The sequence below is a fragment of the Leucopleurus acutus genome (assembly GCF_964270905.1).
Source record: "Leucopleurus acutus genome assembly, chromosome: X".
Lineage (NCBI taxonomy): Eukaryota > Metazoa > Chordata > Mammalia > Artiodactyla > Delphinidae > Leucopleurus > Leucopleurus acutus.
In genome coordinates this window covers 107,270,481-107,294,661 of record NC_139148.1, presented here as the reverse complement: position 1 = coordinate 107,294,661, position 24,181 = coordinate 107,270,481, and the positions used below count along the sequence as shown (strand labels likewise).

At 38.2% G+C, this 24,181-nt stretch overlaps 1 protein-coding gene across 1 annotated transcript in view; it reads left to right on the top strand.

Moving 5' to 3' along the window:
* TENM1 (teneurin transmembrane protein 1) overlaps positions 1–24,181 on the top strand; it is a gene marked incomplete at its 3' end in the record, with an annotated part of 801,014 nt that overhangs the window by 495,657 nt on the left and 281,176 nt on the right. The window contains exon 8 of the mRNA XM_082865351.1: positions 7,968–8,120. Within this exon, the coding sequence (XP_082721477.1) occupies positions 7,968–8,120 (153 nt within the window). The remainder of the gene's footprint in view (positions 1–7,967; positions 8,121–24,181) is intronic.

The window sequence follows — 24,181 nt, the reverse complement described above, 5'->3', positions numbered from 1 at the left end:
TGTTGTGTTAGCAGGCATGCAAACAACATGAATCTCATTGTACACCTCCATCAGAGCTCTTGGGTAACCACATACATTGTCAGTGAGCAGGAATATTTTGAAAGGAATCTTTTTTTCTGAGCAGTAGGTCTCAACAATGGGCTTAAAATATTCAAGAAAACATGTTGTAAACAGATGTGCTGTCATCCAGGCTTTGTTCCTCCATTTATAGAGCACAGACTGGGTTGATTTAGCATAATTCTTAAGGGCCCTAGGATTTTCAGAATGGTAAATGAGCATTGACTTCAACTGAAAGTTACCAGCTGCATTACTCCCGAACAAGAGAGTCAGCCTGTCCTTCAAAGCTTTGAAGCCAGGCATTGACTTCTCCTCTCTAGCTATGAAAGTCCTAGATGGCATCTTCTTCCAATAGAAGGCTGCTTCATCTACATTGAAAATCTGTTGTTTAAGGTATCCAGCTCATTAGTTATCTTAGCTAATTCTTCTGGATAACTTGCTGTAGCTTCTACATCAGCAGTTGCTGCTTCTCCTTGCACTTTGTTGTTATGGAGACGGCTTCTTTCCTTAAACCTGACAAACCAACCTCTGCTGGCTTCAAACTTTTCTTCCACAGCTTCCTCACCTCTCTCAGCCTTCATAGAATTAAAAGAGGAGGGCTTGCTCTGGAGCAGGCTTTGGCTTAAGGGAATATTGTGGCTGGTTTGATTTTCTATCCAGACCACTAAGACTTTCTCCAAATCAGCAATAAGGCAGTTTTGCTTTCTTATCATTCACGTGTTCACTGGAGTAGCACTTTTAATTTCCTTTAAGAACTTTTCCTTTGCATTCACAACTTGGCTAACTGGCACAAAAGGCCTATCTCAGCTTTCAACATGCCTTCCTTGCTAACCTTAATCATTTCTAGCTTTTAATTTAAAGTGAGCAACATGTGACTCTTCCTTTCACTTGGACACCCAGAGGACTTTGTAGGGTTAACTGGTCCAGTTTCAATATTGCTGTGTCTCAGGGAATAGGGAGGCAGGAGGAGAGCAAGAGAGATGGGGGAATGGCCAATGGAGCAGTCAGAACATACACAACATTTATCGATTAAGTTTGCTGTCTTATATGGGCACGGTTCATGGCGCCCCAAAGCAATTAAGGTAGTAACATCAAAGATTACTGATCACAGATCACCACAGCAAATATAATAAGAATGGAAAAGTTTGAAATATTGTGAGAATTACAAAATTGTGACACAGACACGAAGTGAGCAAATGCCGTTGGAAAAATGGTGTTGATAGACTTACTGGACACAGGGTGGCCACAGACCTTCAATTAGTAAAAAATACAATAGCTGGGAAGCATAATAAAGCAAAATGAAGTAAAGCAAGGCATGCCTGTATGTGATTCTTTCTTTAGTGCAGATTCCTAGAAGTAGAATTCCTTGGTCAGGGAACATTCCCAATTTAAATTTTGATAAACAATCAATAGCAATCACAAAATTGCTTTCCAAAGCCGATTTACCACTTTACAGTCCTATCAGCAGTGTTTAAGCAAGAGTACTTCTTGACTACCAGGTGCTGAGTTAGGTACCAGGGACAAAAGATGAAGAAGACATGGTACCCGCCCTTTCAGTGCTTAAAATGATGAGGCATTCATATAAATAGGTATCTTCAACATAGCATGGTGGGTTCTATAACGAGGTGCTAAGAGAGAAATACCATATCTCTTTGTGAAATGTTCTAGATAGTCAAGATCAGTACTGTCCAACAGAAATACAACCCACACCACATATATAATTTTAAATTTTATAGTTGCCAGATTAAAAACGTAATAAGCAGGTGGAGTTAATTTAAATAGATTTTTAATTTAATGAAATACATATCTAAAATATTAACACTTCAACATATAATCAATATAAAAATTATTAATTGGATAATTTGCATTCTTACTTTCATACGAAGTCTTCGACTTTGACTAACCACATTTCAAATGCTTGATAGACACACGTGGTGAGTGGCTGCCACATTAGACAGTACAGACCTAGATCATTCAGCATGTATTTCCTACATCTACTTCTGAAGCACTTCTGCAGTCTCTCCCTTATAAGTGAATATTTGCCTTTTGAAGGGGCATGGAATGGGGAAGCATTATCAATTATAAACATTACCAGAGACCATCAGTCTTACTTAAGAGAAACAAAGACCAACATCCTAACAGAGAGTACAGAAAAATAACTGCAGAGAGGCTTTGAGGCTCCAGCCTATAGAAGTATGCAAGTTAAGAAGGGCTTCTTACGAAGTCAGGCTGCCTTGAGATCCAAGATGCTTGATTGAGTTTGACACTTGGGGACAGCAAGATACTCCATTTGTTACCTTAACTTTGTAATAAATTTATAATTTCAGAGCATAGCTCTTTGCAATTGGATAAAACAAGAAGGATAAGAATTATAAAATCTACAGGACTCAGCACTAAGGAACATTTGTGAGGAGAGCATTAGGGACTGCCATTCTTACTCAGCTGAAAAGACATTACTCCTGGAATATCTGAATAGGCAGACACATTCTGTCCGGCCATTGAACTTTAGTGAAGTGCAAATAATGGAACTGGTACTTCCTGAGAGATCTGGCTAGTGTCCAGCCTTGCTCATTGAGTATGTATATTTTTATATATGTCTTTAGGAAAGAGAACTTTGACTTTGTTTGGGGTCAGGAGTAGTTATATTAGACCTACTATAACCAGTAGTGCTCATTTGTAGGTATATGTTGGGGCATGTGTGATTTTAGTTTTATTACTTTCTATTCATTTGTAGTTTATTGGTGACCAGTTTGTGAAGTTGGTTAGAGCACAGAGATAACAGGATTATGGTCCCAATCCTGTTTTTGAGTTTTCCTACCACTCTTCTGTTTCCTAACTGAGCCCTGGCCACAGTGAGCTCCTTAGTGTTCTTCACATATTCCGTACAAGACTTCAGGGTTTTCTGTAATTGCTGTTCCTTCTTCCTAGGAGGTTTTTCAACTATTCATATGCCTTCGCTTCATTCAAATCTTGGTTCAAATATTACCTACTCCAAGAGACCTTCCCTGACTACTCGGACTTATTTTTTTCCTTTATAGCATTTGTAACTACTGGACATTATTTCACTTATTTGCTTCTTTGTTTCTATATAGCCATATTATATTACATCATATATTTATTCATTGTCTGCCTCTCTTAACTTACCACCCTCTTACATGAGTTCTGGGAGGGTAGAGATTTTTTTTTAATTCACTGCTCTAAACTTAGGAAAACAGTGCCTGGCACAAAGTAGGCACTCAAGAAATACTTGTTGAATCAATATATGAATATAACTTAACACTGCCCTGTTTGTTCATTACCAGTTGTACCCTTATTTCATTATGAGTGGGCTCATAATGTTTATACTTGGGTTTAGGGGACTTGCTTAAAGTGTGGCTATAAATACATAGCATAGATCTGAATGGTGATCTATTAGAAGGTAAGGACTCTGTATCTTCCTCATTGTGTATCCAAGGCTGATACGCAGCCAGTAGGTCCTGGTCAGGATATGTTGGTTGTTTACATCCAACATCCGTATGGGTCAGCCAATACCTTTGCAGTCCTGGCTGTTTATTACCTTTTCCTGTGTTCCCGACATTCCTGGTGTGCTCAGCATATGCTTTGAAAATACTTGTTGAATGAATCAATAAATACATCCCCATAATAGAAGTATTGCCATATCTTTCTAGTGGTGTGTTGGTATATCCCAAAGTTCAACATAGTTTTATGTATTGGTCTTAGTGTGAACAAAGTATTATTTATTTCTAACAGAACACAAACACTGGAGTTATTTAGTTACCTCAGTCTACCCTGCACATAAATGCACTCTTTGATTTCCTTTCACAACTCAGTATATGGAAGTTCAGTTTGGAGGAGAGAAAAGACCCATAGCCTTGCCATGGTACCCATAGTCTGTAGCAAATCATTTTCATTATGTATTCATACATAGGGACATCACAAAACAATGGGTACATTACACACAGCTCATTGCCTAGAAAAGGCATAAGTAAACTCGAAAAATTATAAAGCTTTACCACCCTCAAAAGGTATTTGACTAATTGTGCATACCTCTTTATCTGTCATGATTGGCTACAAGCAGTCCCTTTCATTTGATGGTGAAAAATTAAACCTTATTTTATTATTTTGAAGTGATTCTCAGCACATGTATTTTCTCTCTCATTGTTAAGTGCCCTCAGGAAACTGGCTTAACTTAAATAAAGTATATAAAATAGCCCTCTTGATCTGCAAAATGCGAACTACTATGCCTTTTGTTCCTTATGGCCCATCTAATTTCAAAAAAGTAACAGAACCAAGAAAGTCAAACACATTTTCAATATAGCTTCTAATATCCATCATATTCAAATTATTAGGGGACTGAGTAGACTGAATTTTCTATAAAGCTGATAAATACCTTTAATTGGAGCGAGGATGTTAAACCAACTGTACTTTGAGTCTTTTGGCAAGGAAATCTCAGGGATGTCCCTAATATAGCTCTATTAGCATGCCATACTGTACCTTACTCAGAACCAGTATCATTTGAGTTTCATTTGTTTCCAGTAATTGCAAGAGAAATTCATCAGGCAGTACTGGCCTTAATCCAAAGAAAAGGGTAGAAACCAATTAAATGCTTAAAAGTTTTAAGGATAAATTAGAAGGTACGTGTTAGAAATCTCTTTAGCTCAACTAAAAGTGGATGAATGATTTTTAAATAGGCTATCTGGCTAGCTTTCCTGTTCTCAGTTGCTAATTCATATGCTATGTATTTGTGTTAGACATATAAATTAGCCCCTTTCAGTCTGCCTAGGAACATAAAGAAAAATATGAGATGGCTTATGAACAGATACACTTTTTTTTTTTTGCCTTTTGGTAAGATTTGGTTGATTTGAAAATTGCAGTAAGAAAACAAATAAAAGGATGTCCCCAGCTTCTGTCCGAGGCACTGTTTTCTCCTAACATTCTCTCCACTCAGTAATCTCACTTGCTCTCACTTCAACTGTTGCTTATGTGCATGTGTGATTCTAGTCTTGTCCTAGACCTAATATTTCTCCAGAACTTCAAACTCCTGTGTCTGACATGACTATCTAGATAGCCCATCAGTCCCTGGAACCTGGAATCTCCAAATATTAATTCATTGTATTCCTCCCATCACGTCACCCTTCCCCAGACCAACTAGTAAGCATTCAACAAACACATATCCAGCACCAACTGTTCGTAGCTAGTGGTGAGCTAAGTGCGAATTCCCTAACTCTGTTAATGGTTCCACAGTGCTTTCAGTTATCAGGCTCAAAACCTTAACGTTTTGGATTCCTCCCTTTCTGTCACTCTTTCCTATGCCCATCCCCAGCACACCTACACACATACACAAGCGTGCAAGCACACACCCACCCACTCATACACAGAGCTGGTTGCCAAATCCTGAAATGACATTTATGCAATTTCTCCTTAAGGAATTGCCTTCTTGGCATTCTCACAGCCACGGCCCTAAATGAGACACTCATCATTTTTCACCTAGATTATTGCAGTGCCATCCCAGTTTGTGTTCTTGCCACATTTTTAGGCCTCCAATCCATCCTTCTCCACACTACTACTGGATTTATCTTTCTACAGAGGGTGCTCTGATGATATCATTTATTTGCCTAGAAATCATCAGTGCTCCTCATTGCTATTAAATTAATCTTCCTAAAGAAAATTGATCATAGCCCTCATCTGCTCAGAAAATAGCGGTGCCTCCCTGTTGCCCAGTAAATTGAATCCAAATACCTAAGTGTGGCATTCAATGCCCTCCACAATATGGCCCTTATCGACCCTTCCAGCCTTAACTTCCACTAACTTCTATATGTAGCTAAACTCCAACCAACCCCATCAACTTCCTTTGCCTCAAATACATCTTGTGCTTTACAAAGTCATATTTTGTTCACCCTGCCCCCTCACCCCACCTATTGTTGACACCTGCCCCACATATCCTTCAAGGTCTATCTCTAATCCTACTTCCTTCATTAAATCATCCCTGATCAACCAAGCCAATTTTTATCTATTGTTCCTTTAAACCATTTCTTTTAAAACAAAAATTTCTTTTTTCCCCAGATGGCAAACATCACACATATTCATTGTAAACAATATAGACAATACAGAAATCATAAAGAAGAAAATAAAATCCTCCATAAACCCCGCATACTGTTACTATGTTGCAATACATCCTCTCAGCCCTTTCTTTCTCCACACAGCAACATATGTGCGCGCGCATGCACACACACACACACACACACACACACACACACACACACAATATAGATCATACTATTCATACTGTTTAGTAGCCTGATGTTTTTCATTTGATACATCATAAATATTTCCCATGCCATTACATAGTCTTCTGCAACAAGATTTAATAACTGCTTAATCTTGTATTATTTATATCATCGGTTATTTAATTAATCTCCTTTTGATGAATATTTAGATTGATCATAACTTTTTACTAGTTTTTAAATGTTTCAATGGATAGACTTGTAGTTTAGTACACATTCATAGCTAATTCATAGAAATTGAATTGTTTCCTAAAAGATTCAGCCAAATTTCAAGTTTTCTTAATAAATGGTGCCACGTTACCCTCCAAAAGGTGACTGGTTTTTTATACTCACATCAAGAGTGTATGAGAAGCAGCCGCATAGCACAGGAAGATCAGCTCGGTGCTTTGTGACCGCCTGGAGGGGTGGGATAGGGAGGGTGGGAGGGAGGGAGACACAAGAGGGAAGAGATATGGGAACATATGTATATGTATAGCTGATTCACTTTGTTATAAAGCAGAAACTAACACACCATTGTAAAGCAATTATATCCCAATAAAGATGTTAAAAAAAAAAAAGAGTGTATGAGAGGGCTTCCATGGTGGCGCAGTGGTTAAGAATCTGCCTGCCACTGCAGGGGACACGGGTTCGAGCCCTGGTCCGGGAAGATCCCACATGCCGTGGAGCAACTAAGCCCGTGCGCCACAACTACTGAGCCTGCGCTCTAGAGCCCCCGAGCCACAACTACTGAGCCCTCGCGCCACAACTACTGAAGCCTGGGCGCCTAGAGCCCGTGCTCTGCAACAAGAGAAGCCACCACAGTGAGAAGCCCATGCACCGCAACAAAGAGTAGCCCCCGCTCGCTGCAACTAGAGAAAACCCCCGCGCAATCTAAAAAAAGATTTAAGTCAATCTAAAAAAAGATTGACTTAAAAAAAAAAGTGTATGAGAGTCCCCATTTTCCTGCATGCTGATCAACACTGAGTATTTTTTAATCCTATGATAGCAATTTTTTTGAAATAAATTTATTTATTTTTGGCTGCGTTGGGTCTTCGTTGCTGTGCACGGGCTTATCATATAGGGAAGCCATATGATAGCAATTTGAACCTGTATTACCTCAATTATTCTGTGTATTATCATTATTTTATACTTGTATTACTTTCAGCTCCTACCCTAATAGGCATCTAGATGTTAACATCTGGAGTAGCTATCATAGGACCTTATGCATACTAGGCACTCAGGAAATATTTGCTGAATTGAATTGAACAAGGGCCATAGAGAAGGTCTCTCATGTTCTCGCGATAGCCTGTCCACCATTACTCTGTGGTTTCCATGTGCAAACTAGAGTTACACGACTGAGGGAAATGGAAGAGGAAGGGGTCACAGCACTGAGGAGCAGAGTCCAATCCCACTGTAATTGCTTGACCAGAATTTCAACTTCTGCTATCACTGGGATAGCTTCAGCCTCAAAATTTTAAGCACTGTTTGGGAAAGTCACTACATGTGTGATGTGGGTATCAACTCCAGGTTGCTTGGCCTAACTGAAAGAAAACCAGTCATGGCATTTTTGGGTGGAAAGGGACAGCTGGTTTAGAGAACTTTTTGACAAGTCTGGAATAAGTTCATGTATGGCTTGTTTTCTTGCAGCAGTACATTTGTTCGGCCTGACTTGGCAGTTGCAACCAGCTGAAGGACAGCTCTATGAAAATGGAGTTAGCAAGGGGAACAGAGGGACTGAATCCATGGATACCACTTACTCTCCAATTGGAGGAAAAGTTTCCAATAAATCAGAGAAAAAAGGTACAGTGATCAAAGTGACTGATTGATTATTGATTACTTTTCTTCTAATTTAGTCATCAGAACCAAACCTGGGATGGTTTCACTTCACATTAAATTTCATGATCACTCGAAAGAAATACTCTACGTGGACAGAATAAATACATGTAAATGTCTTGTGAAAGCAGATTTTCCTTTCTCTAGTGCCTTGAATATAAACCAATTAAACCTTTCAAATATGTTGGCAATTTTGAAAATAGATAAATATTTACAGGATGGAGGTTTCAATACAATGGAAATTGCATTTCACATATAAGTACCCTGAAGCAACGTGGGATTTTGATTAAGTTCTCTGTGTCCAAGCCCAGCATTTATATATAACACTTTACAAAGGATATATGGAAATTTCTTCTGTTTATAATAAGAAAATGCTTTCTATGTGTAATACAAGGGCGAATGTTTATGTCAAAGTGGGAGAATATGAATTTTTTTCCTAGTTGGGAAACATGAATTCTTCCTAGTTGGGGAAAAGAAAAAAGCACTTTGAGTACTGAATTGTTAAATTTAACCAACATAAGCTTGAACTACCTGACATTTACAATAAATGTCACAGTACTGTACCAGCAGTCCCAACATTTTATTCATGTTGAATGATCTTAGTCTTAATATTCAAATATTGAAAATAACTGAAAATTTGTATTGTGATTTCTCTTGATATAAGATACAGTACAGAGGGCCTTGAGCCATGTAAAATATCGGGGATGTCAATTCAAAAAGTAAAATTTGAAAACAAAACGTATAGCCAGTACTATCCTAAATATTTTTAGATTAAATATAAAAAGATGAATGAATGAATGACCCAAACCCTACCCTTAAATTAAGAAGCTTATAATTTTATAGAGGTGGAAAATCAGTTTTGGTTCATTAGTTGAAAATAAGAGATTTTTATAGTTGTTTCAATTACTACTCTTGTGTTTTTAGTTCCTTCTGGGGAGTTATTTGTGGGGTTTGTTTTATTTTTGTTTGCTTTTGAAAAAGGAACTTTGCTTTGGTCTATGCTTCAGTAAAAATTAATGCTTAGGGTTCAGGAAAACATTATGGTTTATTCCAGTTTTCAATTCACAGTGCAGTTTGCTTTATGTCCTTTAGAATTACTGTTTCTAGCCTGGGCTGAACTTTCCCAGCAATTTCATTGTTGCTGCTGAGAGGGACTGAGGGTAGTGCAGGGGTCAGAAATGGCAGAGGAAAGGGTCTGAATACACTTGGACATTTTCTCCCTTACCTTCCCTCCTGCTATTTGATTCCTTTATATCTGCAAGTACAAGAGCCACCATTTGGTATCATATGCTTAGGGATTTTTTTTGCCAGTCACACTGAAAATCATGAATTATCTGTTTGATGAAAATGAAGCATACAAGACAGCAGAAGGTCATCACATAGTTGTCATCAGAGCATATTCATTTTTTTATTCTAATTCAGATTTCTAGAATTCCTTTCCAAAAAATAGTTTGATGATGATGACTAAATTGTATTAAACAGTTACCATGTGCCAAGATTTACTCCAGACACTAGACATGTATTTATATCATGAAAGTAATGCTATGGTCTTCATTTTCCAAATGAGAAATAGAAGCACAGAGAGTTTAAGTCATTTGCCCAAGGTCACAGAGCTAGAAACTGGTGGTCTGATTCCAGAGACTTGTCTCTTAACTTCTGCATTATACTGAAATCCACACATGAAACATATGAAAACCACAAAAGACATTTTACACCCTGAAAGCAAAGCCCCAGTGTCTATTCATGATAGATTTTAGGTAAATTCTGTATTTTAATGTGTTGTGACAAGTTTCATAAATGGAAAATGTTTTTAAGATTCTGCTCAATTACAACAACAAGCAGGCCAAACCAATTTCTTTATTAAGAAAAATCATTAAAGGTTCATGCCATATATTATTATCTTAAACTGACTTTTTATGGAAGTCTGGACAAAACGTTAGCAATAGCTGCACATCATAGTTCTGTTATATTAGGTCTTTACTGTGTATTACTTACCAAGTAAAAACATAGCTCCTCTTTTATAAAGTCCTGTGTATACTAAACCAAACCTTGCAGAAGATGGAATATACTATAAGGATATTTTCAAATGGTCACCTGTATCCTTTTACAATTTTCTAGACATCACACAACTCCATAAATACAGTTCTAAACTCGAAAACCAGGTAATTCTTTTTACACTGTTTTCTTTACAGTGTAGCACTTTCCAGTGTAGCACTGTAGTTAAGAGCCTGGACTCTGGAGTCAGGTTTGGCTTTGAATACCGACTTTGTCATTTGCTGGCACTCCAACCTCAGGCAGTTAATTGACAGAGCCTTGCTGAACCAGTGTCCTAACCTGCAATATATGGATGATAATATAGTACCTGTCGCATAGAGTGGCTGTAAGGAGTAAGTGAGACAATGGATGTAAAGGACATTGTTTAATTTAGCAAAATAATTATTATTGGGTCAGATGATTGGAAAATTACCTTGTATTGGCATCCTATTAGATACTATAGATCCTGCTTTCAAACTGACATCAACTTTTTTATGAATGATGGCCTCCTTAGGATTTAGATGTTTTCTCTCTTTAAAGTTTGATTTCTCTTTACTTACCAATTTAACATCTATTATTTTTAAAATATCATCACTTTCATCACCAAAGCCATGGATAAGTAGAATAGCACTTTAAAAATAATCAAATTTTACTGGAATTGGTTCCCCATTAACAATAGCTATATGTATCTGCTTCTCATTAGGAGATTAAAGAATTTTCTCACCACTTAATTTTCAAAATGAAAGAAAAAAAGACTATTTGATTATTTAGTATGCTAAAATTTTCTTTTTTAAATTTATTTGAATAATTTAAATTTAGTTTCAAAAAGAAGATATAAGTCACAACCATATGTCAGAATCTACCAGAACAATCAGTTATCAGTTTTTCACTAATGTAAAATTGAAAGTATTGCACTAAAACAGGCCCTACTACCTTAGAAGCTTACAAACTAGTCATAACTCACTCTTTCTCTTTAACTTGTAAATATTATGTAACAGCTGCTTTAAACAGAGCAGGGGATATGAACAAATGAAAGACTTGTTCCTAGACCTGAGTCATGTAAGGTCCATAAATTGAACTGAAAATAATTACAGTGTAATTTATCAACTAGTAGAGAATGTTAAAATCTTCAAGATTATCAAATCCAATATCATTATTTAAAGATGAAGAAACTGAGGTCCAGAGGGGTCAAGAACACACAGAGATGGTGGCGCAGTGGTTGAGAATCCGCCTGCCAATGCAGGGCACACGGGTTCGAGCCCTAGTCTGGGAAGATCCCACATGCCACGGAGCAACTAAGCCCGTGAGCCACAACTACTGAGCCTGCACGTCTGGAGCCTGTGCTCCACAACGAGAGCCCGCAACAGTGAGAGACCCGTGCACCGCGATGAAGAGTGGCCCCCACTCGCCGCAACTAGAGAAAGCCCTCGCACAGAAACGAAGACCCAACACACCCAAAAATAAATAAATAAATAATTTAAAAAAAAAAAAAAAAAGAACACACAGAGAACTGAGACTAGAACCAAGGACTCCTGGTTCCACCTCTTCTGTTTTCTATTATTGTAATAATGTAACACAATCTAAACATGTAAATTCCTAAAGAGGTTTTCTAAGGGGGAATCAAAGACAGAAACTGAGCTGGTAAGAAAATTAATTTTATTCAGGCTATTGCAATAGGGAGAGCACCTCAGGTTCAAAGATCAGTTTCGCCTAAGGCTTTTATAGGAGGAGTACATGAGCTACAAGCGGGATGATTTACAGTTGGAATTGTTTTGTACTCAGGGCAAATCTCAGTGAGTCAGATGAACAGGAAATGTTTTCTCTGTGTCTAGCTAGTTGAAGGGGAACAAACAGTTCTAAACTCCGATAACTATTTTTGAAAGAATGGGAAACTGGAGGGTCTGTATCTGGTTTTTCAGCAGGTTCCAGCAAAAGGGGAAAGGTCTGTGTTTGGCTTTGTCACAGGTAACAAAGGAGTCATGTGCAATTCTTACGGGAGTGCTGAGAAAGAATGGACAGAGAGCCTTCTCTAATAAGTCTTAGGGAAAAGGGTTTTCAATTTGGTTATTTTTGCTTATTTATTTGTTTGTTTTGTGGTAAGCCACTTCCTAAATCATAAAAGCGTGGAAGGATATCTGAAAGCAAAAGTTTGGGGTAATCTCTTAACCAGCTCTGTTTTCCAGGGGCATAGGGCTCAGGTAAAATCCAACATTGTCAGTAACAATCTGAATGAGGAAGAAGTTTGTTGGGTAGATGAGGAATTCCTGCAGGTTGGATGCCCAGGAACAAAAAGGGTGGGTAGAGAGACAGAAGACTAAAGGACACTAAAGACAACCTTTATCTCCTTTACAATTTTTGCAAAAGGCTGGCCTTGGGAGGAAGTGACATTTCTTTTAAGTTCATCCTACAAAATCTATCTCTGCAAAGTTGAAGGAAAAAAAAAGACATTTTCTAGTCGATGTCTGCTGAATATACGACCATGTAAACAACGTATAGCTGATTCATACGACACAATCTATAGCCTGTCGTGAAGATGCTTCAGCCAGGACCAAACTGTGACTATAGCTTCACCTGTCTGGGCTCCAGTTTCTCCTCTGAAAAAAAAGGGAGTTGGCTTTGAAGGGAAGGAAAAATAATTTTACCTTTACCCTTCAGGTTCTTGGCTCAGACCGCCTTGTAATAAAAAGAAAGATAAATAGGAGAAAAACAAGCAAGTTAAATAACATGTGCACCTCCTGTTTTCATGGGAGAGACCCAGGAAAACTGAGCACCTCCCTGAAATGACCCAAGCCATCACCTTAGATACCATCTCATCTGAAAACAAAAGATGTGAGGGGAGTCAGTTAAGGGAGGGTATCAGGAAAAGCACAGTAAGTGGAGTATGGGTGTTATGCAGATTTAAGTCATTTCCTTCTCCTTTGATCAGAGTTTCCAAAGATTTAGAGTTATCCTTCTCTTCCTGGTAGAGAGGGAGAGACACCCTTACAAATGGAGGTTTCCCTTATAAATCTTGCAAAGGGTAACTTTTAACTTGTAATTTTTAACTTGCTAAAGGCTCTCTTGCTAAAGGGTAACTCCTATTCACTTTTCAGATCTTTTCCTATGTCTGCTGTTTTGTAAAAATAATCAGCTCAAGATAATCCTTAAGCCAAAGAAGCATATTTTGGGGTGGCAAATTCTGCTCCCCTTCAGCTTGCAACCCTTTGTGGGGTAGAGGTCATGGGAAGTGAAACACTTTTTGCAAATGAAATCTTACCTAGCAATTAGAAATATATAGCAGATAAGAGCCACCTTTCTCCAGATAAGGTGAGGGAGGGGAGCAGACTCCTGCCACCCCTCTCTTTTCCTTACTCTTTCCTTCCTTTTCCTCCATTCTCTTCCCAGCCGCTAAGGCTCTGACAAGACGGGGTGTTGCTCCGTAGGACTAGCTTATCTCTAAGGTCCCTTCTAGCTGTATACAGTATGAGTCAGTGAATCCGAATTATGCAGTTAACAAAGAAAAATTAGCCATTCCAAGTAAAAGTTGACCTAGTTTTGCAAAAGGGGATATACTCCTGGGAAGTGGTTGAAATGTGTGTCTGTAAAATTTGTAAACCGCTGTTTTCCCATTTAAAGTACTTGCAGAGAATTCTGTTGTCATTCAAATAATTAATTCCCAGTTTTCTGCATTATAAGTTTCGGGTTTTGACATGTATATAACAATAATCATATGCACTTAGAGAGCATTTACAGTTTCAGAATACTTTAATGTCTTTTATCCACATAACAGTTTTATGCTGTAGCAGCTATTGTTACCCTTGTTTTACAGTTGAAAAGGAGAACACAAGAAGGTTAAGTGACTTGCCTTACATAATAGACATAACTACTGGCAGAGCTGAGATTAGGATCCAATCTCTTAACTGTTATCTCAGCACCCTTTTTTGGGTCTTTTCTTTCTTTTTTAAAAAATTCTATTCTCAAGGCCAGTTGTTTAAGTAACAGCTGTCTTAATTAGAGATCTCAATGCTAATAGCCACATCCCTTCCTAAGAATACTTTTTGTTTGCCATTTTCTGCAGTTTTTTTATTGATATTTTATTGTCCTTGTAATTCCTTTTAAGTCTTTTATTCTCCCACTACATACATTACCATATCTTCCCCATGTGGATAGTCATCTTTAGTTATACCCTTTCTAGTCCCACTACCAATATAAATAGTCACCATATCCACCATGTTTTATCAATTTTCTCTTGCTGTATCCTTAACATCTGGTTGCCATCACTACTTAATTTCAGATGTATACTTAATCGTCTCACCTGTCTCCATAGTGTTCTGCATTTTCTATTTAAAAAAACTTTTTTGAAATATAGTTGATTTACAATACTATATTAATTTCAGGTGTACAGCATAGTGATTCAGTATTTTTACAGATTATACTCCATTAAAAGTTATTACGAGATAATGGCTATAACTCCCTGTGCTATACAATATATCTTTGTTGCTTATCTATTTTATACATAGTAGCTTGTATCTCTTAATCCCATAACCCTAATTTGCCACTTCCCTCTCCCCACTGGTAACCATTAGTTTTTTTACATCTGTTAATCTCCTTCCGTTTTGCATATATGTTCATTTGTATTATTTTTTAGATTCCATATATAAGTGGTATCATACAGTATTTGTCTTTGTCTACTTATTTCACAAAGCTTAATATTCTCTAGGCCTATCCGTGTTGCTGCAGCTTGCAGTATTTCATTCTTTATTATGGCTGAGTAATATTCCATTGTATATACATACCACATCTTCTTAAGCTAGTCATCTGTTGATGGGCACTAGGGTTCATTCCATGTCTTGGCTATTGTAAATAGAGCTGCTATGAACATTAGGGTGCATGTATCTTTTCATTTTTCCATTTGTATACCCAGGAGTTGGATTGCTGGATCACATGGTGGTTTAATTTTTAATTTTTTGAGGAAACTCCATACTATTTTCCACAGTGGGTGCATCAATTTACATTCCCACCAACAGTGTACAAGTATTCCCTTTGCTCCACATCCACTACAGCATTGATTATTTGTAGACTTTTTGATGATAGCCATTCTGACAGGTGTGAGGTGAGATCTCATTGTAGTTTTGATTTGCATTTCTCTAGTAATTAGCGATGTTGGGCATCTTTTCATGTGCCTGTTAGCCATCTGTATATCTTCTTTGGAAAAATGTCTGTTCAGGTCTTTTTCCCATTTTTTGATTGGGTGGTTTGGTTTTTTTTGATATTGAGTTGTAAGAGCTGTTAATATATTTTAGGTATTAACCCCTTGTTGGTCATATCGTTTACAAATATTTACTTCCATGCAATAGGCAGTCTTTTCATTTTGTCACTGGTTTCCTTTGCTGTGCAAAAGCTTTTAAGTTTGATTAGGTCCCACTTGTTTATTTTTGCTTTTATTTCTTTTCCCTTAGGAGACAGAGCCAAAAAAATATTGCTATGATTTATGTCAAATTATGTTCTGCCTGTGTTCTCTTCTAGGAGTTTTATGGTTTCAGGTATTACATTTAGGTCTTTAATCCATTTTGAGTTTATTTTTGTATATGGTATGAGGAAATGTTCTGATCTCATTGTTTTACATGTGTCTGTCCAGTTTTCCTAGTACCACTTGTTGGAGAGACTGTCTTTTCTCCATTGTATATTCTTGCCTCCTTTATCATAGATTAATTGATGATAGGGTTTTATTTCTGGGCTCTCTATTCTATTTCATTGATCAATGTGTCTGTTTTAGTGCCAGTAACTGTGCGTTTTTTTTGTTTTGTTTTGTTTTTTTTGCGATACGCGGGCCTCTCACTGTTGTGGCCTCTCCCGTCACGGAGCACAGGCTCTGGACGCGCAGGCTCAGTGGCCATGGCTCACAGGCCCAGCCGCTCCGCGGCACGTGGGATCTTCCCAGACCGGGGCACGAACCCGTGTCCCCTGCATCGGCAGGCGGACTCTCAACCACTGCGCCACCAGGGAAGCCCCAGTACTGTGCTTTTTGATTACTGTAGCTTTGTATTATAGTATGAACTCTGGGAGTGTGATATCTCCAGCTTTGTTCTTTATCCTCAGGATTGCTTTGGCAATTCAGGGTCTTTTGTGGTTCCATATGAATTTTAGTATTATTTGTTCTAGTTCTGTGAAAAATGTCTTGGATATTTTGATAGGAATTGCATTAAATCTGTAGATTGCTTTAGGTATTATGGACATTTTAACAATATTAATTCTTCTAATGCAAGAGCATGGGGTATCTTCCCATTTCTTTGTATCATCTTCAGTTTCCTTCATCAATGTTTATAGTTTTCAGAGTATAGGTCTTTCACCTCCTTGATTAAGTTTTTCCTTGATATTTTATTCCTTCTCTTTCTGATAGTTAATTATTATTATATAGAAAAGCAACAGATTTCTGTATATTAATCTTGTATCCTGCAACTTTGTGGAATTCATTTATTAGTTCTAAGTTTTTCGGTGGAGACTTTAGGGTTTTCTATATAAAGTATTATGTTATCTGCAAAGAGTGACAGTTTTAATTCTTCCTTTCCAATTTGGATGCCTTTTATTTCTTTTTCTTGTCTGATTTTTGTGGCTAGGACTTCCAATACTATGTTAAATAGAAGTGGAGAGAGTGGCCATCCTTGTCTTGCTCCTGAATTTAGAGGAAATGCTTTCAGTTTTACACCCTTGAGTATGATGTTAGCTGTGGGTTTGTCATAAATGGCCTTTATTATATTGAGATTTGTTCCCTCTATACCTACTCTGATGAGAGTTTTTATCAATGGATGTTAAATTTTTGTCAACTGCTTTTTCTGTGTCTATTGAGATGATCATGTGATTTCTATTTCTATTCTTCCTTTTGTCAGTGTTGTGTATCACATTGATTGATTTGTGAATTTTGAAGCATCCTTGTGTCCTTGGCATAACTCCAACTTGATCATGGTGTCTGATTCTTTTTGTGTATTGTTGGATTTGGTTTGCTAATATTTTGTTGAGGATTTTTGCATCTATATTCATCAGAGATATTGGTCTGTAATTTTCTTTTTTGGTCATGTCTTTGTCTGATTTTGGTATCAAGGTGATGGTGGCTTCGTAGAATGAATTTAGGAGTGTTCCATCCTCTTCAATTTTTTTTGAATAATTTGAGGATAGGTATTAGTTCTTCTTTATATGTTTTATAGAATTCCCCTGTGAAGCTGTCTGGTCCTGGACTTCTGTTTGCTGGGAGTTTTTTTTATTACAGCTTCAATTTCACTACTAGTGGTCTCTGTGTTCGTATTGTCCATTTCTTCTTGATTCTGTCTTGGCAGATTATATCTTTTAAGAAATTTGTCCATTTCTTCTAGGTTGTCCAATTTGTTGGCATACAGAAGGGTCTTGTTTTTTTTAATCCAACCAGCCACCTTATGTCTTTTGATCAGAGCATTTAGTCCATTGACGCTTCAAGTAATTATTGATAGGTATGTACTTATTGCCATTTTATTACTTGTTGTCCTTCTATTCTAAATGACAGTCTTGCTAGGTAAAGTATCTCAGGTTGCAGGTGTTTCCCTTTCAGGACTTTGAATATATTATGCCCCTCCCTTCTGGCCTGCACAGTTTCTGCAGAGAAATCAGCTAGTAGCCTTATGGGGATTCCCTTGTATGTGAATCTTTGTTTTTCTCTTGCTGCCTTTAGGATTCTCTCTTTATCTTTAACTTTTGGCATTTTAATTATGATATTTCTTGCTGTGGCTGTTTGGGTTCATCTTGTTTGGGACCCTCTGTGCTTCCTGTACCTGGATATCTGTTTCCTTCTTCAGGTTTGCGAAATTTTTAGCCATAATTTCCTCAAATACATTTTTGATCCCCTTCTCTTTCTATTCTCCATTTGGAACCCCTATAGTGCAAATGTTGGAAAGCTTGATATTATCTTAGAGATCTCTTAAGTTGCTTTCATTTTTTTTTTAATTTGTTTTTCTTTCTGCTGTTCTGATTGGGTGATTTCCATTATTCTATCTTCCAGACCACTTATGCATTCTTCTGTATCACTTAGTCTGATATTCATTCATTCTAATACGTTTTTTGTTTCAGCTTTTGATTATTCATTTCTGTTTGGGCTGGTTCCTTGTTAAAATGTTCATTGTTTAGATAATTTCTTTTCTGTAATTCAGTTAACATTTTTATACCAATGTTTTGAATTCTTTATCTGATAAATTATTATCTGATACTTTGTTTCATTTTTTCAGGACTTTTCTCTTGCTCTTTCAGTTGAAAGTAGTTCCTCTGCATTTTCATTTTGCTTAACTTTCTCCATCTGTATGAATTTAGGTGAAACAGTTACCTATTGTGGTCTTGAAGGAGTGTTCTTATGTGGGAGCAGCCCCAGACAGACTGCTAGTGCCCAGCGCCTTTGATGGGAGGACTGGATTTGACATGGATGCAAATCACATCTTCCCTCAGGGTGTGCTGGCAGCTCTTACCTTGGTAAGGTGTGGGGCTGGAAATGGAGGAACTAGAGCTGCTCAGGGTGTGAGGTGGGACTTCCTCTCTGCTCAGTGGTTATCACCGCCCTGTCAGGGGCAGGGTCTAATCAAGTTGCTGGAGCAGAAGCCCCAAGGGTTTGACTTGAGCTGGCTCTGTTTCAAGTGTGTGATTTTCACCTTCCCCACACTGAGACCTTTGCCCCAGAGGAGGGGAGTGCTGAAATAAGCGGGGCCCATGTGCAGACAGAGGTCTGATGCACTGCCTGTGTAGGTGTCTGAGGCTTCACTCAGATGCAGCCTCGGGTGCGAGACCCCTTCGTTTCTCACAGTTGATCACTGCCCACTGCCTCCACCACCCCTGCCCCCTTGTGGAATTGCTCCACAGGTCTGGCGGGACCCGCTTGGACTCTCCGTGTGTATCAAGTAGTGAGCTGCAGTAGAGCGGCTGCTGTCAGAGACCTGGGCTTCTTCTGAGGCACTGCCTGAATAAGTGCTAACAATAGCTCTGCCCCCGCACTGGATCACCTCGGCGGCCCATGATCTGATCTTTTCCCCGGTCATATCAGCCCCAGATCCAGTGCCGTGCTATGGCGTGGAGTGACCGGGGCCAGAGCGTTCACTCAGCTCAGGCTGTGGTGCATGGCATGGTGGTCTCAGGAAACCCAGCAACTGCTGGGGCAGACCTCACAAGCAGAGTCCAGGCTTCACCAGACTTTCTATCTGATCCAGCGGTCCTCCAGACAGCTAAGGGGGCTTGTCTTCTCCACATAGTACTCATGGACTGAGACGTCCAGTCTGTGGCTCGACCTGCTCACTCCCCAGGGCCGGTATCTGCCTATGTGATATCCCTTTTCCTCCAGTTCCCCTCCCAGGTGCACAGGTCCCAAGCCAAGACTTTTCTTTCTCTCCTACCCGATTATGTGTGTATCTTTCTTATAACCTTGGTTGTATAGGAGTCCTTCTAACCAGTTTCCATTTAGTTTTCAGTGAGGATTGTTCCACATGTAGATGTATTTTTGATGTGTTGGTAGGGGGATGTGAGCTCCATGTCCTCTTACTCTGCCATCTGTATCTCCCTCCTCTCCCAAAGAGTACTTTGCAAATCTTACATTTCACACCAAAGATCTAGGTTCCCCAAGCACTCCCTTCTCCTCAAAGGAGAACACATACACTTGCACACACGCAAGTACCCTTGGGAATTGAAAATTAAACAACAGCACAGAATGCACCTTTCTGACCTCCTTTCCTTGTAGACTTAGCTGAAGAGGTGTGTGTGTGTGTGTGTGTGTGTGTTGCTTGTTTTTTGGCTTTGTTTTGTTTTCTTTCCACCTACAGCATAGATACATTTGGAGGCAATTTATGCTATAACAGTTGTGGGCCCTGAATAACAGGTTGAATTCTAAATTTACTTACAGTTTCACTGATATTTATTTCACAGACCCAGTCAGTAAGTGAAGATCCATTTTGTGGTACCAGAGTAAAAAACTGCACCATCCCCACCCAGGTAATCATTGTGCATTCAGATGGAACACAGTCCTGCATTATAATTCTGTGGTTCTTCAATATTCGTCCATAGGACTTGTCGATATTAAAATGCACTCAGTTGCCCTTGGAGTCAGCCCATAGTTTCAGTATCTTTTACTTAGAGGATATTAGAGCCTAGGATATTGTTGTAGAATTGCGAATAATTCATATAAGCACAACAAACCACATGAATAAAATAGTAGTAATGCACTAACAAAGACAACAGTGTTGGGAGCATAACATTATTAGTTTTAAAGATTGATGGCAAATTACAGTAAATGTTTCCTATAATGCTATATAGATGTTTCTCTAACACAAGGTTTCAGGGGGCCCAGCTAGAGTGCTGCAGCTTGTTTTCCACTATATTAAATCACTTTATCAATATACCTCAGTTTTAACAAAAGCTTTTCTAAAGCATACTGGAGGCCTGACTTCTAAAAAGATTTATGGAAAGCGTTCACTATGCTAAAAGGCCAACTTATTTACATTATAAAAAATTCATGTTAAATGTTCTTGGCCATATATGTTTTACGTTTCATTCTTGTTTCATTTTAATCCTCATTTTCCCTTTTTTTAAACTTTTTTTTTAAACATACCTTTCCTGTGATGCCTATGAAATATGTCTGCCTTTTGGTCCCTCTACCCCAATAGTCTACACCTGACAGAGGCACTAAATGGTATGCTATAGAATGACATATTTATCCTCCTGGAGTAGTCCTTTGAAAGCTACGGGATCTTCCCATAACATGTTTATAACGTCTTAGTTTTTTGAAAGAAGCAGTCCATTGTAGAAATTTATCAACCATGTGTATATCTAATCCTGTTGAGTGTCCAGTTATATCTTTCGGCCTGTATTATTTTTGGAGGAAGTTCAAACATTTAGTAGGTTTTTCGTGAAGTCAAGGTAACTCTAGTATGTAAAATTTACTTTTGAAAATAAAGTGCTAAAGTTCCAGGATCTAATGCACAAGTCTGCATTTTTTCCTATGCATAACTTTGGCAATCCCATAGATAATAATCACAAATCCTTTCTTAGCCTTTGCTTTTCTAATACTAAGAGTCTTTGGTTTTACTTCTGTACACTACTTGTAGCTCCTGTGCTCCCTTAGTCATTTTAGTTGCCTTTTCCTATTTCCATTTTATATCCTACCAAAGGTGTCTTCACCAGGACTGTATACGGATTCCGTCTTGCCATTGCCAGTGGTTCAGTGAGAGGGAAGAATACATGTAAAAAGTTGAATTGTATGAGATTCTTGACCACCTCAAACTCTCCATTAAAATAATATCAAGGGAAGAAAAATGAAATCTTAGTATTCAGAAACATAGAGTAGAAGCTCATGATTTTTAATGCTACTTTGAGTCAAGGTGCTATTTTAACTGTAGTAAGTACTGTGGAGAGTTAAAAAATGAAGCAGAAGACATAGCTTTTGCCCTTGAGAAAGTTCCTATTAAATAGTAGAGCTGGAAGAAACATGCATACATACACACACAGTGCAAAATAACATGCAACCAACTGTTGTACAGAAATAGAAATAAGATGGTTAGGTGACTAAGAGACTTAAAAGAAAGAAGATGAAAAGATGATTGTTATTATAGAAGTAGCTTGAGCTGAGCCTTGAGAAACAAGAAAAATCAATCCTAGTTGACCTTAAAGAGCGCACGTTTAGGAGACTGGAATGATAGGGTGGTAAGGGGGAAATGCAGGTGGTAATAACCTATGTGGTAAATGAATAATGAAGCAATAGAGGCAGCAGATGGAGACAGTTTGGCAAGGAAAGGAAGGATATAAATAGTTTGATAACTAGATGAAGGGGCAGTTGTTTCATTTTATTCCTTTTTTTTATTAAAGAAGAGAGATGTGTGGTTGTTTGAATATACAGAATAAGAAACCAGTAGAGAGGGAGACATGGATGGTGCTAGTAAGAAAGGAGATGGTAAAGGGACAAAATCTCTGAGGAGGAGAGAAGGGGAGGGAGGAGCCTCAGAGATAAACTGACACCGATTGTATGGCACACTGTGTATGAGAGAGACACTTTGATATTGTGGAAATAAGAGGTAGGAGTTCAAAAAGAGGACACAATACGTTCAATAGATGTTATGTTATTATTATTACTCTCTGTAATGAGTTTTATTTGTGAAGAAAAGTTTTAATTTTTTTTAATTAATTAATTTATTTTTGGCTGCGTTGGGTCTTTGTTGCTGTGTGCGGGCTTTCTCTAGTTGCGGTGAGCAGGGACTACTCTTCATTGTGGTGTGCGGCCTTCTCATTGTGGTGGCTTCTCCTGTTGCGGAGCACAGGCTCTAGCCACACGGGCTTCAGTACTTGCAGCACACGGGCTCAGTAGTTGTGGCATGCGGGCTCTAGCGTGCAGGCTCAGTAGTTGTGGTGCACGGGCTTAGTTGCTCTGCGGCATGTGAGATCCTCCCGGACCAGGGCTTGAACCCATGTCCCCTACATTGGCAGGCGGATTCTTAACCACTGCACCACCAGGGAAGTCACAAAGTTTTAATTTGATATAATTATAGATTTTCTGGATTCTCAAAATGTATCAAAATCTGTAGCAATATGACAACCCATGAGAACTGGTGCCTACGCTGGCTGCTTCTCTTTCCCAAGACCTGGCATAAGAAGATATGTACCCCCCTCATTACTCTCAGCTATGGGATAGGAGGGTCATAATATAATTGTGTTTATTAAATGCCTGGTACGTAGATGTCAAGAATTTAGACAGACGTGACTGTCCTGTCCTCTGGGAATTTATATTCTAAGATACAAAGGGGGAAGCTACAGAAAATGAGCCATGACCTGCCCTCCTGCCACTATCCCAAAGTCCAGAAGGATGTGATCATAGTAACCTACCTATAACAAACATCTAACATTGTATAAAATATAGAAAATAGGCGTCCCTGCTGTGAACTACCAATTACATGTCCTAAAAGTACTGGCCAGGAGACAGTTCAGCTTCTAGGTAACAGGTGACCTTCTAATACCATTTGGAAACACATCAAAACTCTTATGACAGTGCATGATAGTTTGTGTGAATGTGTGTGTAGGTTATCCATGGCAATTTATACCTTCCAACCATATTTTTTGTAATAGCTTTGTTGAGATATACAGTTGTATGATTAGAATTTTTTTAAAAAGTGACAGGAATATGTACATCCATATACGGTTGTCCCTTGGTATCCACGGGGATTGGTTCCAGGACCCACCCAGGGACCAAAATCTGGATGCTCAAGTCCCTTATATAAAATGGTGTAGTATTTGTGTATAAATTATGCACATCCTCCCATATACCTTAAATCATCTCTAGATTACTTATAATACCGAATACAATGTAAATTCTATGTAAATAGTTGTATATTTGAGTGCAGCAAATTCAAGTTTTGCTTTATGGAACTTTCTGGGATTTTGTTTTTCTGAGTATTTTTGATTCACCATTAGTTGAATCCACGGATATGGAACCCATGGATATGGAGGGCCAACTGTAATTTACATACTATATAATTCACTGATTTAATGTCTACAGTTCAGTGATTCTTAGTATATTCAGAGTTGGGTAGCCATCACTACTATTTAATTCTAGAACATTTTCATCACGCCAAAAAGAAACTTCATAGGCACTGGCAGTCACTTCCTATCCCCAGCTCTCCCCAGCCCCTGGCTACCACTAATTTACTTTCTGTTTCTATAGATTTGCCTATTTGTACATTTCCTATAAATGCGGTCATAATGTGTAGCCTTTTCTTTTCTGGCTTCCTTCACTTAACATAAAGTTTTCAAGGTTTGTTCCTTTTTATAATATTCCATTGTATGATAATCTTCCACTGTATGGATATAACGTATTTTGTTTATCCATTCATTGGTTGATGGATCTTTGTGGATTTTCACCTTTTTTGGCTGTTATGAATAATGCTGATATGTGTTCAAAAATAGATCTATAGAGTCAAAATGCAATTCAAAATTAGTCCTTTAATTAAGGGTAAGATTTTAACAATGCCATT